The 19,451-nt window shown below is 46.0% G+C and overlaps 1 protein-coding gene across 8 annotated transcripts in view; it reads right to left on the bottom strand.

The window, feature by feature from the left end:
- The window catches only part of TDRKH (tudor and KH domain containing), a 375,719-nt gene that overhangs the window by 148,672 nt on the left and 207,596 nt on the right, over positions 1 to 19,451 (bottom strand). For all 8 annotated transcript variants that reach the window (XM_085639768.1, XM_085639770.1, XM_085639771.1 and 5 more), the window contains exon 9: positions 716 to 780. In XM_085639768.1, the coding sequence (XP_085495894.1) occupies positions 716 to 780 (65 nt within the window). The remainder of the gene's footprint in view (positions 1 to 715; positions 781 to 19,451) is intronic.

Genomic DNA, 19,451 nt, shown 5'->3' with positions numbered 1-19,451 from the left:
TGCATACCAAAATAGGTTTGTTTCCGTTACCACACTGCCTCTGATCCTGTGCAGGGATTTTTAATAACCCCAAACCAATAACTCTACTTCAGCAATGTATTGGGTTCTGTGGGGCTACAATAAACGGTCTTTCACATTAAGCGCTGGTGCACTGAGCAGAGCTTACCAGTGTCACCTGTGGGTGGCAAAGCAAAACTTGTAGAACTACGCCCAAGTTGTAGTTTACACAGCAGAGGAGGTGAAACTGACTAAATAAATAATATTAACTGTCATTGTCATTCAGGGATGAATGTACAGTTTATTGCAATTTGTAATGTTACCGGAACCCCCAGCCACATGACAGGAAATTATTCAATTCGATGAATATATGAAAGAAAATGTTAGGGCAAGCACCAAGATTCCCTGATGGGCGATATTACACTAACTATGACAAACACATGATGTAAATTAAAATTCCATTTCCTATCACATGCTATTTAAGCAGACCGAGAAGAGAAAGTCTGAATACCTTAGTAAGTAAGGTATAAGGGAGCCGGTAACTTGAGGGACATAATATACACTGCCTCCATGGCATATTGCTATGGTAGGGACTCAGTTTGCTTTCCCATTAAGGAAAGATGCCAAAGGCATAAAAAACAGGACCTGGGGACAGATGCATACATTAGTAAAAGGTCAAATACAAAAATATAAAAAAAATCAAGCGTGCAAAACTTACCGCTTGGTGCAACACCTGCAAGACTGCACTCAATGGCCTGAAACGGAAGGCTCAGAAAATCGCTCCTAGAAGAGAAGCAGAGTTTGTTGTCAGCGTCCGTACAGATGTACAGACAGAAATGTATGTCTGCCAAAAACAGCTAGTAGACTTAAACCTTATATTCCAATTATGGACCTATCGGAGTTGCTGGACTGCTAGATAGATGCTTAAAGTTTTCTCCTATAACCTCTAAAGTGTAGCCGGATATCCAATTTGTTAAATAACTTCTCTATTGCATATTGTACAATATCGCAAGAACTATCTGCACACAACTTCGAGCACAGCTAGAAGACTGAAGGTTTCATGCTTTACAACAGGCATGTTCTGCAGATCAAAGATAAGGATTAGTTACTTGTAAATCTAGTTCTCATTCAGGGGACTCTCCGTTATAGTCATGAGAACTGAACTGTCCTATCTACATGCTGGATTCCTGGAACACTTACAACCAATTTTCCTTTATGAAAATCCATGTTTAAACAAACTATTTTACATAGTGATGCACATAATCTGTGTCGTACATTCCTAAACATATGTCACAAATTCCAATCTGCATGGAGTTCTGCATAGAGCACTCACTCTCCGTGAACCAGCTGTAATCGTATCCCTGGATGCGACCATGGCATTTGATACCATTGAATGGCCTTACCTCTGGGGTGTTCTAGAAAAGATGGGATTCGGCCCAAGATACATTCAATGGGTACGTCTTCTATACGCCGAACACCTGGCCCAAGTGGTGGTAAACAAGAAGTTGTCAGCTTTATTTTTGCTTACTCTGGGAACCCGTCAGGGTTGTACAATGTCTCCCCTTCTCTTTTCCCCAGCCCTGGAGCCGTTGGCGGCATGAATCCGTTGGGACCCAATGATACGAGGGTTGCGATGGTCTCCCGGCTGGGAGGACCGCATCTCCCTCTATGCAGACAACATTTTACTCTATTTGGCCTCCCCTAATAAATCTCTCGTGGTTCTAGACATACTTGCGGTGTTTGGTAAATTCTCAGGATTCACTGTCAACTGGGGCAAATCCCCGTTATTTGTTCTACAGGGCGAGCCACCCATCCCTCCTAGAAATTGCCCTATACAATTTAATATCACGGGGTTTAGATATTTGGGAATTTTCTTTTTGCTTGATCCCGCAGCCAGATACGGCCAAAACCTTCACCCACCTCTTCACAAACTTAAAAAAGATATTGCCAGGTGGAAGTCACCTCCCCACTCCCTCTTGGGCAGGGCCGCTCTATTAAAAACGATGTCCCTTCCCAGGTTCCTCTATGCCCTGCAAAATACCCTTGATCTAGTCCCGCCGTGCTACTTTAAAGAGATTGAGGGCTTACAAAGAGACCTACTCTGGGACGGTAAACCTCGGATCGCCCTGAATAAATTAACATTAAATTGGTATGACGGAGGCATTAGCCTCCCGGATATCAAAAAGTACTACTGGGCATCCCATCTAGCAGCTATCAACCATGGTACGTATGGTCGCCAGGACGATCCCGGCTACGCCATGGATAGATGGCTCTTACCAGGGGGCAACTACAACAGAGCACTGTATTCCCGGCCTAAACGATTTGCACTGACTGGTCCTACTAAACACTCGGTTCACATCTGGCATGATGCCAGCACTTCTCTTGGATGGAGATTGAAACGGACCTTAGCTACCCCCCTTTGGGACTCTGAACAACTTGGCGATTTGTGAACCACGAAAGGTTTTGACAGGTGGGATATTATTGGAATTTCACACATTAGGGATGTCTGGAGGGGGGTGGGATTAAGTCCTTCGAGATGCTTCAGACTGAATACAAGCTCTCAGACACAGAACACTTTTGCTATGCGCAGGTCCGGCACTCCCTCCAGTCCACTCTACCTAAAGGAACTGCTCTCCCGGAAACTTCCCCTCTAGAGGACAGAATTTTAGATGGCCACCTCCCAGACCAAAGGATCTCCCTCATCTATAAAAAGTTAATTAACCACATGATAGATCCTCTTCAGCTTTTACGGGATAAGTGTATTGAAGATGGGGTTGAACTGGAAGATGAGGATTGGCTGGTGGCAGTATCCTCTCCTAGAGTTGTGGCTATCCCAGCGCGCCTACGACTGGTGCAGCTGAAGATCCTTCACAAGATATACATTACTGGACCGAGATTAATGCACATAGGGTGGTCTGACACCAGAGAATGCAGACCGCGCTGTGGCCTCATAGGCACGTTCATACACATTATTTGAGAATGTGAATACATTACCTCCTATTGGCTTAAGGTGCATGCTACAATTAACGAGGTACTGCATGTCTCCCTCCGCCCAGAGGTGAGGCGATTCCTCATGAATGTTTGGGAACCCACAGATCTCAATATTCACCATACGCAGTGGGACACATTGGGGTTTATACTGGCAAAAAGGAATGTTGCCCAACTATGGGGGGGCAAATCTCGCACCCACACTGGAGGCCTGGGAAAGAAACCTTGACTGGTGCATGTTTAGAGAAAAGACAGTGTATCTGGCGAGAGGATGCCCTAAGAAGTGGTCTCGTATATGGGGCCCATGGAATACCTATCGAGGTGATATCTGTGTGCCGCCTCAGTGCAATGATCAAGATGACATACCCTCCCCATGATTGTTCCATTTGTGTAATGAGTGTCTAAATTCCCAGTTTGTGCCTATTGTATTGTATGCGTGGTCTGCTCCTCTGTATTGTCTATTTACACCGATGATTGTTTAATAAAAAGATTACTTTTTTTTAAAAAAGGACCAAACTTAAACACCCAATCAGCTGATACCACCCTCTAGAACCTTCCTGAAAGGAGCTCCAGTCCCTCAGATTTTCACAAGCACTGTGTGTACAAAAAGAAACAACTGATAGGTTCAAGTGAGCCCTTCCAAGGGAGGTGGGTGAGTCGCATGTGAATCTATGAAAGGTAAGTAACTTATTTCGTACTCCAGTATTGGAACATTCATAGATTCACATGCTTGAATAAGAGTAAAAAGCAGTAATCAGCACATTTTGTTATACATCGACCATACACATAATAGTTGATATTTGAGAATACATACACATATACACACACACACACACACACACACACACACCCACACACACACACACACACACACACACACACAAATGGATTATTTTCAACATTGGGATAAAAAAGTTAAAAAGAAATGTGCAATAGAAAGGTTGGTGGGAAGGAAGGCTCACCTCTACTGAAACAGATGTCTCAGCACTGCCTGTCCCACTGCAGTATCTCTCATCGACTCACAATCCAAGCAATATTGCTTAGTGAATGTATGCGGCTTCTTCCAGGTTGCTGCTCTACAAATATCCAGCAAACAATGCCATAGATGTAGACACTGCTCTAATAGAATGAGCATGAACCTTTGATCTCAGGGGATGACCTGCTTGCTGGTGAAAGAAGAGAATTGCCCTAGAAATCCATCTAGAGATGCTCGTTTTCATCAAAGGAAATCCTTTGCTAGGCAAGCTATAAGCTACAAACAGTCGATTGGTTTTGCGGAAGGATTTTGCTTTATCCAGATAAAATTTAAGGCAGCGTTTCAAGTCCAAAGAATGCATAGCTCGTTCAGCTGCTGTTTAAGGATTTTTAAATAAATATTTTAATATAATTGGTTCATTCAGACGAAAGTCCGAGGGGACTTCAGGGATACATTTTGGCTTGGTTCGTAGGATCAACCTATTGCGTTTGAATTGCAAAAAGAGTTTATGTATGGTGAAAGCTTGAAGTTCACTAATTCTTCTTGTGGATGTAAGGGCCAGAAGGAGAGCAATCTTCCATGAAAAGAACTTTAATTCGGCTCTATGTATCGGTTCAAACAAGTGCTTCATAGCTGAGCAAGCACCTTGTTGAGTTGCCATGTTGGAGGCGGAGATTTCACAGGTGGAAAGGTCTTGAAGAGTCCTTTAAGGAATTGTTTTATCAATCTGTTAGAGCATAAGGATAGGTTATCGATGATTTAATGTGAGACTCAATTGGCTGAAGAGATGTAGACAGGCCTTGGAGGACTCTTTTGCGGCGTTGTAAGAAGGAGCCTTGACTAGCCAGTCATCGAGGTAAGGGAAAACAAGGTGATGATGCAGTCTGAGATATGCAGCTACTGGTGCTAGGCATTTTGTAAAAATGCAAGGAGCAGATTTGAGCCCGAAGGGCAACACTCGGAATTTATGTTTGCCAGCTACAGAGAATCTGATAAACTTCTTGCGTTTCTTGTTAATGGGCATGTGGAAATGTGAGTCCTGAAGGTATAGGGATGCCATGTAGTGGTTTCCATTGAGAGGCTGTAAGACTTCCATTTGTCTGTTGTAGCGACCCAACAACGCTTCGGAATTAGACGCCCTGACTGTTAACGCAGACATTGTCGAAAAAACGTTTGCCAATATTGTCCAGTCTCCTACCCTCCTTGTCCGGAAGCACTGATAACGGAGTGGATTGATTCTTTGACCTGCGTTGTGCCGCTTGGGAAATCACTGAATCAGGCCTAGGATGACCTGTGAGATAGGCAGGCTCGTCGTCAGGGGTTTTATAGTTTGTCGAGCCTTGGAAAGACTGGTTTTACTGTAGGTGGGTCCCGCATTATCTTTACTCCCTATTCCCAGATGTAGTCAATAATGGGCATTGACCTGACAGACTTCATGAAGGGTTCCTTGAAATCATAAAGGAAACCGTCTTGTTGGTGAGTATGCATTGGGAGTTCGAAATGCCGGGCTGCTCTCTCAAAGAGGTTATGAAAGTCCCAAAAATCCTCTGGAGGAGAGTACACTTGTGGCAGGGATGGCGACGCTTGTGGTGGGATAATGCAACTATCCCATTCGTCTTGCAGTAGTTGCACCTCTTATATTTCCCCCTTCCTATTGCCGTTCCTCTTCTTCATCTGTGGATGGAAGTTGTTGTACAGGCACTTGAGGCATAGGAAGGGGTGGAGGCTGACTTTGAACCACAGGTAGTGGTGGAGGCGCCGGAGCAGAAGACTGCGTCTACAAAGGAAATCTCTTTGTAATCCGTCAACATGAATTTTAAGTCAGTTACAAGAGTCAGTTACAAGAGTGGAGGGAAGACAAACCATTCCTGGTTACAACTGTTGCAGACATCGCTGGTCAGAATAGCAAAGTTGTTGGTCATAATATTCATCATCGAAGTCTTCCAGATATTTTACCTTCAGCTCCGATGGACTTTGTGCTGCTCCAAACAGGCAGTCTTCCTCAGAGTCATCCTCATCATCCAAGACACGAGCTGATAATAAAGGTTGGACTCTACTTGGTGAAGTCAAGAAAGGTGTTAGTCTCTCCTGCTGAAATTTTGATTGAAAAACACATTTTCCTAATCCAGACCTTGGAGTCGTAGACATAAACGTCTTCGGTACACATATTTCCGAAGAGTCGGAGACGGACATTGATAGCAACATCCCAGTCGAAACTGGCATGGACGACAACACAGTTGTCGACAATCTATCTCCCGTCGACGAGGCTGTTGACGATCTAATGGGAGAAATCGCCGAAGAGAGAGCAGTTATCTTCGTCGTCTGGAACTTTGTTGTTGAAGACGACTTAGAAACATTGGAAATGTTTATCGTCAATAACAAAGGAACTGGACTCGTCGACGAAGAAGTCTGACGAGGAGATTGACGCCAACGAGACTTATTGTGGCGAACACTCGGAAGACGGGTTGCCATACTCGGCGGACCCTACGTTTGTATTTAGTGGACCGATGTGAGGACGAGGGCACTTTAGCTGAAGAAAAACGCCAGAGAAGTGTCTGAACACGAACACCTCCCTGATAGATCTGTGGAATCCCTCGTTCCTACCTTCGAACTTAGACCCCCTTGTGGGCCGGAATTACAACCACAATTAAAAATTTCCAAGAATACAAAGAGAGCCTTGAGGAAGTCGTGGGAGTACACTCCCGAAGCGACGAAACACGTGTTGGCTGTGAATGGCTGTAACCTCGATACCTCACCAAAACTCGTCTTAATAAAGAAGACAAGAAGAAGATTGTATTATGTCATTTGAATTTTCTTTATGTACTCATATTTTCATGTTTGAATTTAACAACGAGAAATATATCATTCACGTGTGCTGAGGCTTCAGTAACAAGTAACGTTAAGCTTTGGCTTGCATCTGTAGAGTGTGTGGTGTCTCTACACCTTTCAGCACCGTCGTATTAGAGACTTAGTAAATGCCTGTGCACTTTCTCTGAAGCGCCATACACCTATGACACATACCACAGACCTGCCAAATAAGCGACCGCAGCCGTAGACTGTTACCCCAATGACGGTCAATGGAGATCTTGTCGTCGGCATTGCCGTCGACGAGCTTTCAGTCGATTGGGCTGAGGAAGGTTTTTTAAAAGCATGTTTGAACTTTGCAGGAGGTGTAGGAGGGTCTGAAGCGGATTTCTTGAAAGGTTTTTTGACAGAAATCTAACTGATATAGAGAAGACAACCTGGAACGCAGATCTTGCTTATTAGTACCCTTTGAAGACGTTTTATTCGTCTTCTTTGGAGGTTGCTGTGAGGAATTACCTAGAGAGACATCCAGTGGTCTTTTTTGAGGCATCTTTGAGGAAAAACTTGAGGAACATTTGCTCTCCTCAGAAGATCAAGGGTGCTCCCTGTCTTTAATCCTCTGCAGCCATAATAAAAGCCTCCCCTCACGGTCCTTTAAAGTCTGATGAAAAACTACGACATACCTTACTGTCATTTGGTTTATGATCTGGATAAAGGCAGTCTTTTTTGGGGTCGTTGATATGCAGCCTCTTCTTCCTGCAGGTACCACAGGGCCTGAAAAGGCCTTTTTTTAGGTGTATGTGACATGGAGAAGTTAGTGAAATACACCCAGGAAAAGAAATTAGAAGCTGTAAAATACTTTGAATTCAAGAAAAAAAAAAATGAAGTCCAGGATATTCCAAACATTGAGGAAAAAAACTGAGCAGAGCTCAGTGGCGACTCCCTTGCAGGACGTGCAGTAGAAAATCTGAGGGACTGGAGCTCCTTTCAGGAAGGCTCTAGAGAGTGGTATCAGCAGATTGATCGTTTAAATTTGGTCCTTTTTAGGCCTCGCCTGGCGTAAGACTGCGCAGACATGCGCAGTCTCGCTGGCGAGATTTAATGTTTTAGGGTAGATTTCTCTAGTGGGCTTTAAGCCCCGCCTCTCGTTTCCATTGGCTGGCGTCACCGTTTATGCAAAACGGTGGCCAGCCATTGGAAAAGAGCGTCTAACGACGTATACTATTCTCTTTTAGAGCCGTCCCAGTTGGACTGGCTGCCCCGACTTACTGCTGGCGTAAAAGGTTTTGTTATCTTTATGGGGCCAAACACATGGCCCCATAAAGATAAGAAAACAGTCATGCGAGCCAGTCCAACTGGGACGGCTCTAAAAGAGAAAAAAAAGCGGGAGTCGCGTTGTTGGCGTTGCTTGTTTAAACTAGGGTTTGCTGTGACACAAACATGCCAATCGCAGAAATGTATATTCTTCATGACGGAACTTGCAGGTTACAACCACATTATTAAGATGGTCACTTCTTTTTGCCCTGTGCACGGGACTTCCCTGGGTTCCCTTTCCCTTTTGATCACTGCCAGCGTCTGTGCGGGAGGTGGGGCGTGTCTCAGTTGTGTACTACGCCCTTCTCGGAGAGACCAACGCGAGGGGCAGGCACCCGTGACAAAGGTGTTGAGAAAGGTGGCGGGTTTAAGGTTCCCACGCTGCACTCGTGCGTTTACACACAGTGCGGGGAGGGGCCGCAAGAAGGAGGGAGGGAATGCGGTGGCTATCACAGAGGAGAAGCGAAGGCCTCTGCGCCAGAGGAAGAAGGGGGAACTTGCGCGCGCACAGAGCTTGAGTCACTTCCCTCCGTTGCCTAACCATTGATTCCTCCGCCCCCAGCCCCTTCAACCTCCGGGCTCAGCAACGATACACAGAGTAGCGACGCCTCGGACCGGTAGCATCAGCGGCCTCGCGCGCGGTGAGTTGTTTCACTAAGCGCGTCTTTGCGCCTCTTTAGGGAGACCGCCTTCCAGGCACATACTCCCCCATCAGTTCCTTGAGGGGGTTGTGGCGGGGGGGATATGTTTGTTGACCACGCTGGAGTGCAGTCTTCTTTATACAGTTAATCTTGTATTATTTATATTTCTGCCCGTTTGAAGGCCCGTATTACTGGTATATACTGCTTATTCAATGACTCCAGGGGGCTCCACCCGCAACCCCTTTAGGAGGAGCTTAGAGCGTGGGCGTTCAGTGTGACTTCTGTTTGTTTGAAATGCGAAAGAGTGGTCAGTCTTTGGAGGACAGCAATCGGGGTGGAGGGTTGTGTACACGGTACGTCTTCAGGAAATTTTCACAAGTAAAGACAAAACAAGCATTGAAAATGCAATATGTCTCGCCTTTTATTAAGTTACAGCCATTTGCTTTGCTATATAATACCATTAGCAAAGCAAATGGCTTTAACTTAATAAAAGGTGAGGCCTATTGCATTTTCAATGCTTGTTAAATAAGGACTTGGATGTTTTACTAAATAATGAGGCCTTGGGTCTTTAACTTGTATGTCTATTGTGACACTGCTTTTATAAATGTACTGGCGACTCCCATCTCGACGATGGGGAAATATTCAAGCATGTGAATCTATGAAAGTTCCAATACTGGAGTAATTTAATTTTATCAGCATTTTGTTCCATGTAGCCCCTCCTTAGTTAAATATTTGCAGTAGCTTAAGAAATTTCCTATGTGATCCAGAGCTTAACGCGTATCTTTTGTCCAACTCTATTTATTTTGGATCTAAAATGTTGGAAAGTGGAGATTTCCTCAAACTGCCATTTTTTAAGGATTAAGGATCCACCATATCAAAGTCACAATATTGTTGCTTTTCCAATAGTAAATTTTAACTCGAAATTTTAACTGAATACCCGAAAACGGCTGTCAGAGTGCCTCTTGGTTGAAGTGAGAGAAAAATTGATCTCATCCCAGAACGTAGGCAGCTTTGAGCAGCTCTACACCATATGCGTCCACTTGCCCCCTTCCTCAACCTCACATCTAAAACAGTTACCCAGAATCCGTTGGTTAATCTTGTAGAGGAAGACGGGAGTTTTATATAGCAACCATTTGGTATAAAATTGCATTCAACGCATATTTGCACTCTTTATTAGTGAGAAATTAAACTCATTTATCTTATCCCAAGCCGACACGGATATCTGCAGATTTTCTTTATCCTGCCATTTAGCTAGCGCTTTCTCATGGAGTTTAGACGCTACATAGTTATGTAAAAGTATAACCCAGCAGCTAATTGACCTACGAGTGTTGGATTCGATCAAGTCTTTGATAAGTTCTGCAAATTTCTCCATCTGTATTGATTGATTGATTGAGGTACTTATAGAGCGCAACTATCACCCTACAGGCATCTTGGCGCTTGCATTGGGAACCCGTCCTGGTTTTTCCCTGTAAGATAACCCGTACTGGGTATCCCCAAGGTGAAAGCCAGGCATCCCGCCGCGGGGGCCGTTGTGGAGATTAAGCAGGCTTGTTGCCCAGAGCTGCATAGTGTGAACTCATGCTTAGAGTGGGCACCGAAGCGAGAATTATCGAGTCCGTGGACAATTGGGTTCTGGACCCTGCCGCGTCGGGAATCGAACCCAGGTCCCGGGCCTGATCTCTGCTTCAGGGTATGCCTCCTCTAACCAGTGAGCTACACTTCTCTGTATGGGATTTAGAACCAGCAGGAAGTGCCTTACCCTAATAAAGGACCATTGTAATGGTGTATGATGCTGAATGCTGGGTTCAATTTTGTTCCACTTTTTCCAGCTCCCATCCAGAAAATCCGGTATCTTTTCGTACCCATTTCTCAACAAGCTTAACACACCATTCTTATCCACTAAGGATATATATATATATATATATATATATATATATATATATATATATATATATATCTCTCTTAAACGGGGTGTTGCATTGAGCATTGGGATATCATAATAGCTGAAAAGTTGCTGCTTAAGTTTTATATAGCATTGTAAAACCTTATATCTGACTTTGTGGGTTTTGGTTAATCGCATAAAATCGGTAATATTGTATTGTTACAAAATTAAATCTAAAAAAAAAAAATACATCTGTCCGTGTTTAAAGTTTTATCTGATCAGTGCGCAGTATGTACAGTCGCAAAGTAATATTCCCTTAAAGAAGAGAGGGGCAATCCGCCTTCATTCAGATGTCTATATAATGTATTGAATATGCTACTTACCAGTATGCATCTGTTCTTGGCATGTAGGGCTGCTGACATTCATATCTGTGCATAGATCGCCGCCTAGTGTTGGGTCCGGATCTTTGCACGTTGTTGTCCTGGAAGAGTCTTCGAAGTATCCTTGGATAGGTGACTCCTCCCCTGGACTACAGTGCGCATGGGCATCCTCTCCATCCTCAGATTGTTTTTCGCCATTGTGGCCGTGATGGAGTAGATACAGAAAGTGATGACCATGCTTACAGTAATTCTGAGAGCTGCAGCTGCTACAGGCGCCGGGGAGGAGGGAGGGCGATATGAATGTCAGCAGCCCTACATGCCAAGAACAGATGCATACTGGTAAGCAGCATATTCAGTTCAAAGCATGTGGGCTGCTGAATTCATATCTGTGCATAGAATATATAGCAGTGCCCTCTTATTAGCGGCGGCTACCCGTGCCAGCTGCAGCGGTCTGAAAAAGAGTTTTGAGAACAGCCTGTCCTACAGCTGCCTGCTGTTTTGATTGCACATCTACACAATAGTGTTTGGTAAATGTATGTGGACCAGGTGGCTGCTCTACATATGTCATGCAAAGGAATGTTTCCTAGGAAAGCCATGGAGGCCCCTAACTTACGTGTTGAGTGGGCTCGAGGGGGAATCGTTAAAGTGCGTTTAGCCTTTTGATAGCAAATTTGAATACATTTAACGATCCATCTGGCTATTCCTGCTTTGGAGATAGCGTTACCTTTGTGGTGTGGGGCAAAGGCAACGAAAAGTTAATTTGTTTTTCTAAAGGGTTTGGTCCTGTCGATATAATACATGAGGGCCCTTTTTACATCTAGTGTATGGAGTGCCCTTTCTGCGACAGTTTGTGGGTTTTGAAAGAAAACAGGCAGTTCAATAGTTTGATTGATATGGAACTGCGATACCACCTTAGGCATGAATTTGGGGTTGGTACGTAGTACGACCCTGTTGGCGTGAACCTGTATGAATGGCTCTTGGACGGTTAGTGCCTGGAGTTCACTAACTCTTCGTAAAGAAGTTATCGCTACTAGGAAAGCTACTTTCCAGGTAAGGAATTGAATCTCACATGTGTAGAGGTTCAAAGGGTGGACCCATCAGGCGTGTGAGGACCAAGTTGAGGTTCCACATTGGGGCTGGTGGGTGGGTAGGTGGAATGACTCGTTTGAGTCCTTCCAAGAATGCTTTGATGGCAGGCACTCTGAATAGAGAGAGGTGCTGCCTGGTTTGTAGATAGGCTGAGATTGCGGTCAAATGGACACGTATAGAGGTGTACGCCAGATTGCATCGGTATAGGTGTAATAGGTAACAAATAATGTTTTGGATGGACGCGTCTAGCGGGTTAATGTCATTACTATTGCAATAAATGACGAACCTCTTCCATTTGGCTGCATAGCAAGCTCTGGTAGTGGGTCTCCTGGCCTCCTTAATGATGTCCATACAGTCAGGTGGCAGGTTTAGGTAGCCAAACTCTAGGACTTCAGGAGCCAGATTGCCAGGTTCAGCTGTTGCGGATCTGGGTGCTGAATCTCTCCATGGTTCTGCGTCAAATGCGCGGGTTTGATCCGCAGCCTTTGATGCGGCACCACGGAAAGTTCGAGAAAGGTGGTGTACCATGGCTGGCGTGCCCACGTTGGAGCAACCAGGACGAGTGTCAGTGAGTGTTGTCTCAGTTTGCGTGCCACCAGCGGTATCAGTGGTGCTGGGGGAAAAGCGTACGCAAATCTGCCGGACCAGTTCATCCATATCGCATTACCCTGCGACTGCGGATGTGGGAACCTGGCGGCAAAGCTTTGGCATTTTGCGTTTTCGCTTGTCGCGAATAGGTCCATCTCTGGATGACCCCACTGCTGGAAGTACGGTTGGAGTACTGATGGGTGTAACTCCCACTCGTGCATCTGGTGGCTGTGTCTGCTGAGCAGATCCACCATCTGGTTGTCCTTGCCGGGGAGGTGTTCTGCCATGAGGAACATGTTCCTCTGAATGGCCCACTTCCACAGGCTCTGAGCCAGATGAGACAACTGTGGAGAGTGTGTTCCTCCCTGCTTCTGTATGTAGTACATTGCAGTCATGTTGTCCGTCCGGATCAACACAACTTTGTTGCACAAGTGTACTTTGAATGCTTTCATAGCGAGGAAGATTGCCATCAGCTCTAGAAGGTTGATGTGCATCTTCTTTTGTTGTTGTGTCCATAGTCCCTGCACTGTGTAATGGAGTACATGAGCTCCCCATCCCTGGAGAGACGCGTCCCCCGTCAGTATGATCTGTGGGACAGGCTCTTGGAACGGTCGGCCCTTGCAAAGGTTTTGTGGATTCCACCAATGCAGAGAGTTGTATGCCCGACCGCTCACCAACACTAGGTCTTTCAACTGTCCTTGAGCCTGATTCCACTGACGTGCTAAGCACTCCTGAAGCGGGCGCATATGTAGTCTCGCGTGTGGGACTATGAAGATGCAGGAGGCCATCATGCCTATCAACTGCATGAACACTCGCGCTGGAAGGGAGTGTTGTGGTTTGAACTTGGAAATCAGCATTTGCATGCTGTTGATTCTCACCAAATTTGGCTGAGCTGTGGCCGCCAGAGTGTCTATAGTCGCACCGAGGTACTGTTGTACGTGTGCGGGCTGGAGATGGGATTTTGGGTAATTTAGTGAGAACCCCAGACTGTGAAGGAGGTGGATGGTGCGGGACATGTGGCTGGCACATTGCTGGGCTGACTTCGCTTGAACGAGCCAGTCGTCCAGGTAAGGGTAGACGTGTATGTGCTGCCTCCGTAGATGTGCCGCCACAGTAGCTAGGCACTTTGTGAACACCCTGGGTGCTGTTGTCACGCCGAAGGGAAGGACTTTGAATTGGTAGTGCTGCCCTTGAACAGTGAACCTGAGGTATTTCTTGTGTGAGGGGTGAATGGGTATGTGGAAATACGCATCCTTGAGGTCCAGTGTGGCCAAAAAGTCTCCCTGCTTGAGCAGCGGGAGGACTTGCTGTAGAGTGAGCATGTGAAAATGCTCGGAAAGAATGTACTGGTTCAGGGGTCTCAGGTCTAATATAGGTCTGAGTGACCCGTCCTTTTTTGGTATTAAAAAGTACAGGGAGTACACCCCCGTACCTTGCTCGTGGACGGGTACGACCTCGATTGCGCCTTTTAGAAGCATGCTTTGCACCTCCTGCTGTAAGAGCGTTAAGTGCTCTGAGGACATAGGACGGTTTTTTGGAGGTATGGTGGGTGGAGTGGAGGTTAGTTCTAGACAGTAACCGTATTTGACAATATCTTTGACCCACCTGTCCGTGGTGATGGAGTTCCACGTGGACAGGAACCTTTGTAGCCTTCCCGCGACAGGTGTTATGTGGTCGGGAGGAAAGGAGAGGGCGTCACTGCTTGTTCTTGGGAGAGGACCTGGTGTTGCCGTAGCCGCGTCCTCTGCCCTTTGTGCTGGAGCCACGATATCCACCCCGGGTGTTTTTATCGTAGGTGTTTTGTGTGTTACCCTTGTTGTATGTTTGCTGTGACCCCTGTCCTCTACCTGCTCCTCTATTTCCGGGGCGACGAAAGGAGCCGCTCCGAAAGGACTGCGTCTGTAGGGCCCCCATGGACTTTGCAGTGTCCGTGTCCTTTTTTATTTTCTCTAGGGTAGTGTCAACCTCCGGGCCGAATAAGTAGTCGGGGTTGACAGGTTGGTTGAGGATGTTATTTTGTACCTCTGGTTTGAATCCGGAGATTCGCAACCAGGCGTGTCGTCGCAACATGACGCTAGTGTTTATGGCTCTGGCAGCTGTATCCGCGGCATCCAGTGCACACTTAATGGATGCATTTGTGAGCAGTTGTCCCTCCCTGATGAGGATCTCTGCACCTTCTTTGAATTGGTCAGGGAGATGTTGGAGTAGTTGTTCTAATGTGTCGTAGTGCGCTCGATCATAGCGAGCGAGGAGCGCTTGAGTGTTGGCAATGCGCCATATGTTAGCTGCTTGGGCGGCAACCCGTTTGCCAGAGGTCTCTAGCACCTTGGACTCTTTGTCCGGGGGAGGAGCATCACCTGTTGTTTGCGAGTGTGCCCTCTTGCGAGCATTCGCAACGACAATGGAATCCAGAGGTAATTGGCCTCTAATGTAAGTAGGGTCCCCAGGCGCCTATCTGTATTTTTTGTCGATCCTGGGGTTTATCACTCTTGCCCTGGTGGGTTCTTTGAAGATGTCCTTTGCTGGCTTGAGGACCCCCTTTAACATGGGCAGAGTCTTTATATTCCTTTCTGAGGATGCGAAACTATCCATGAGAAAGTCGTCCTAGATGGTGTCCGAGTGAAGTTGCACCCCATGATTGGCCGCAGCACGTTCAATTAGAGCGTTGAACGCGGCAGTGTCCTCTGTGGGAGATGTTTTTGCTCCATAGAGTTGCGGGTCCTGTGCATCCATAGGTGCACCTGTGTCTACAGGGTCATCCCAAGCTTGATCAGGGTCCTGTTGGCCATCAGGGTCCATCCCTCCGGGGTAGGGGACTTGGTCACCCATGTAGTCCTCCAACGCATCCGTGTCGGAGTGTGTGGGAGAGAAGGATTGTGGATCCTGGTAGGGTGAATGGAAAGGTTCGTAAAGAACTGGTTCTGAAGCCACTGGCAGCTTTCTCTTAAGTGGGATCCGGAAGGAGTCCAAAGCTGGCTCAGAAGTTATTCTCCTTTTGTGGATAATCATCCTGCCGGTGTCGGCGTCGATGATATGCGATGGAGACGTCTCCGCAGAGTGTTCGGCAGGCGTGATCGTGGTGTGGGTGATCCGTGTCCTGATTTGGAACAGTTTCGGGGCCGTGGATGGTGGCAGGCTAAAAGTAATGTTGGCTGGTGCCGAAGAGGCTGTTGGAGCTTTTATTGGCTCGGAGCCCGACGTGTCCTGTAGGACATTTTTATTTTTGGTGCGCTGCGCAGCAACGGGTGGCACCTGGAGCGCCCTGGATTCCTTTGCGCCGACCGGTTCTGTGGAGGCGGGCGTGGACTTTTTCGGCGCCGGTGAGTCGTGGAGTCGAGGGGCGGGAATGGCCGTCGACGCCTTCGATGAGTGTGGCTTTGGTGGTGCTGTCGAAGCGGTGTGAGACGCGGCAGGTAGTTTGACCTTTGGGGTCGGAGCCGATTGCGTCGGTGCCGGGAGCCGAGTAGGTTTGGTGGCACCAAATGTCTTTTTCCGTATGTCGACTCCGACGTCGGCCGCTTCGAGCTCGGCACCGAAGTCTCGTTTGTTGCGCTCGGTGCCGACGGGTTTAGCTGGCGTCGAAGGTGTGGAGGGCCTCTATCCGACCAGCGCCACTTTCGGTTTCGGTTTCAGTTGAACCAATACAGCTTTTGGTTTCAAAGAAGGGAAACCAGCCGGTTTGGGCATTAATGGCTGCCGCTGAATGTCCGAGGCCGGGCCCGAGGGCGGGGCCGAAGAACTGCGGGATAGGTCTTGGGTAAGGCCCGAAGGCGATCCCTAGACCGGTGCCATAGACAGTTGCACTGGGATTTCCTCAGTCTGAACGGGTAGGCCTTGCTCGTCATCGGAGCTACTCTCTTCGGCCTCTAAGGCCTCATTGTAGTCTCCTACCTCGGTGTCGTCTTCATCTCTGCGAAAGAGTGTTTCGTCGACGTCTTCCGATCCGGAGTTATGTTCGGAAGCGGGGCTGGAGGGTAGGTTCTCCACTTCTTCGACATCTTCGGTCTCTGCGCTGAAGATGGGGGCCGGTGCCGGTTGCTGCGCCTCGAGTCTCGCCGCTCGTCGATTCCGGAGAGTCTTCTTGGATCGAAATCGGGCACAGGCCATACATGTAGATTCGTCGTGATCCGGTGAAAGGCATTTGTTGCACACCGGATGGACGTCGATGTGTGGATATTTCGCATTGCATACAGGGCACCGCTTGAATGGTGTCCTCGATTCCATCGTCGATGTCGGGTCGATGGTCGGGTAAGATGCGAAAAAGTTGGTTCTGGAAGATAGTAAACTAACAAAGATACTATCGATACCGACCGGGAACAGTACCGACGCGAACTAGAGGCCTTTTGGCCTGAAAAGAGTTTTTCCTAACTTGAGTCAAGATAAGCACATCCGAACCCAATGGCGGGAAAAAACAATCTGAGGATGGAGAGGATGCCCATGCGCACTGTAGTCCAGGGGAGGAGTCACCTATCCAAGGATACTTCGAAGACTCTTCCAGGACAACAACGTGCAAACATCCGGACCCAACACTAGGCGGCGATCTATGCACAGATATGAATTCAGCAGCCCACATGCCTCGAACCTATAGCTAATCTAGATACTTCATTTGCCTATAGGAAACTTGTAAACATATCCTGCAATTCCTTAAAAAATTTAATCTGTATTGCACTTGAAATGGCAGAGAATAAGAAATTACATAGTGGTAAAATTGACATACAAATCCGTGCAGCTCGGCCAATTATTGACAGCAGTAAGTTATTCCATTTTAGGAACAAACTATTTTATACACGGGAGGAACAAATTTTAAAATATATATATCATTCATATTCTCTGAAACATATATAGGTCTGGTATTAACTACTGAACAAAATTCTAGTAGTAAAGTGTCTGGTGTAGTATCACACAGCAGGATCTGTTTTCAATGTATTTATCCTATAGCCTTCCATCAGTTGGAATCCCTGAAAAAACTCAAATATGCTTTTTTGGATCTGGAGGTCCGGTTTAAGAAATACTATATTGTCGTTGTACACCTTTATATTTGTCATCCCCTTAATTGGAGAAGTCAGTTGCTGATCGAACGAATAGCAATTGCTAATGGTTCTATAAAAAGAGCGAAAAGTATCATTGACAGAGGACAACCTTGTCTTGTTCCTCTGTATACATTGCACGTGCCAACACAACTAGAATTAATAATTATTTGTGCTGAGGCCCCTCTATAAAAAACAGATCAGGCGGATAAATCTAGCAGGGAAACCAAATGCAGCCAAGATGCAGAAAAGACTTTCCCATCAAACCAAATCCAAAGCCTTCTCTGCATCTAGCAGCATAATCTGGGCCGGAATTTTATTGTGGCTAAAATACCCTAAGGCCTCAATTAAAAAACGTAGTGTTGATAGATAGCTGCCTCCCTAGAATAAATCCACAGTGATCTGGGTGTATGACTGACCCTATGCACTTACTCATTCTGTTGGCTAACAATTTAGCTATAATCTTGTTGTCGGTGTTTAGGAGACGTATTGTCTATATGAATTCACATCCCCCTTGTCTTTATTTTTCTTTAAAAAGCTGACCACTACCGCCATTTTAAAGGAGGGTGGTACCGCTCTCTCCTGCAGAATATAGTTGGCCAATACTACCAATTTGGGGTTCAATACCGCAGAATTATTTTTTATGTAATTCGGCAGGAAATCCATATTCTCCACTTGCTTTCACATTAGCTAAGGACTGCACCACTTCCTCTATTTCTTCAAGTGTAATATCTGCATACAGATCCCTTACATGATTTACCTGTAGTTTGGGGACTGTAAGCTTACTCAAACTCCTCAAGTTTTAAAACATTACCCTTCTGTGTCGTAGATGGCTTTATAATGGTTAAAGAAATACTCATGGATTTGTGATTCTTCTGTCATGCAAATCTTTGAATTTTTTTCCACCATGGATGTTATCTTGTTCGATGCTTGCCGCTCTCCTATTAGCCAAGCTAAGAATTTCCCAGAGAATTTACTTTCTTCATATACTTATTGACGGTATGCGGAGTTGGCCAAACAACCTATGTTATAATAGTATTCCTGCATCCTTTTGCGTACATGCAGGAGAGTCAGTTTGTTCTTTGCGCTCTTTGTTCTGATATATTGTTCATTTGCCTGGTGGAAACTATTTCTAATTGTGACCTCTCTATCTTTTGAGAGCTCTTTGTTACAATATCTTTTGGAAATTATATAGCCACGAATGGTTGCCTGAAAGGCTTCCCAGACATTTTCTACTTTAGCTGCAGCTCTGTTTGATTGAAAAGAAACACATCTTATTTCTTTATGGACCACAGTGCACCAACTTTCGTCCTCAAGATCAATTTTTATTAAAGCCCTCTCTTGAGCTTAACTTACGTTTATCAAACCTGGTTACCCCCTTTATCAGTGCATGATCTGAAAAGCCATTCTGGATATGCATATAATTATTTAATCTCAAGTTACTGGAAGGAAGTAAGTAGTCCAGTCGGGCCGCAGTTTTATATTTGGCAATATTCTCTCTTTTCCAGGTACCTAGCCCGCCAGATATCTATCAGATCTAGTTTTTGCATACATTCCGTCAAAGCCCTGGCGATTTGGGTCTTGTTTTGTTTGCAGGTCCCAGAGGACAAATCCATTTCCGGATTTTGCAAAAAATGTAACTCACCACGTATTATTACCACTCCTGGAATCTGTACAAGTGCATAGCAAAGATCTAATAATGGTGCTGATTATCGTTTATGGGTGCACATATAGAAGATATTGTTAATCTACACTGATTGATTA

This window comes from Triturus cristatus, chromosome 12 (assembly GCF_964204655.1).
Source record: "Triturus cristatus chromosome 12, aTriCri1.1, whole genome shotgun sequence".
Lineage (NCBI taxonomy): Eukaryota > Metazoa > Chordata > Amphibia > Caudata > Salamandridae > Triturus > Triturus cristatus.
This window is presented reverse-complemented; position numbering and strand designations above follow the sequence as displayed.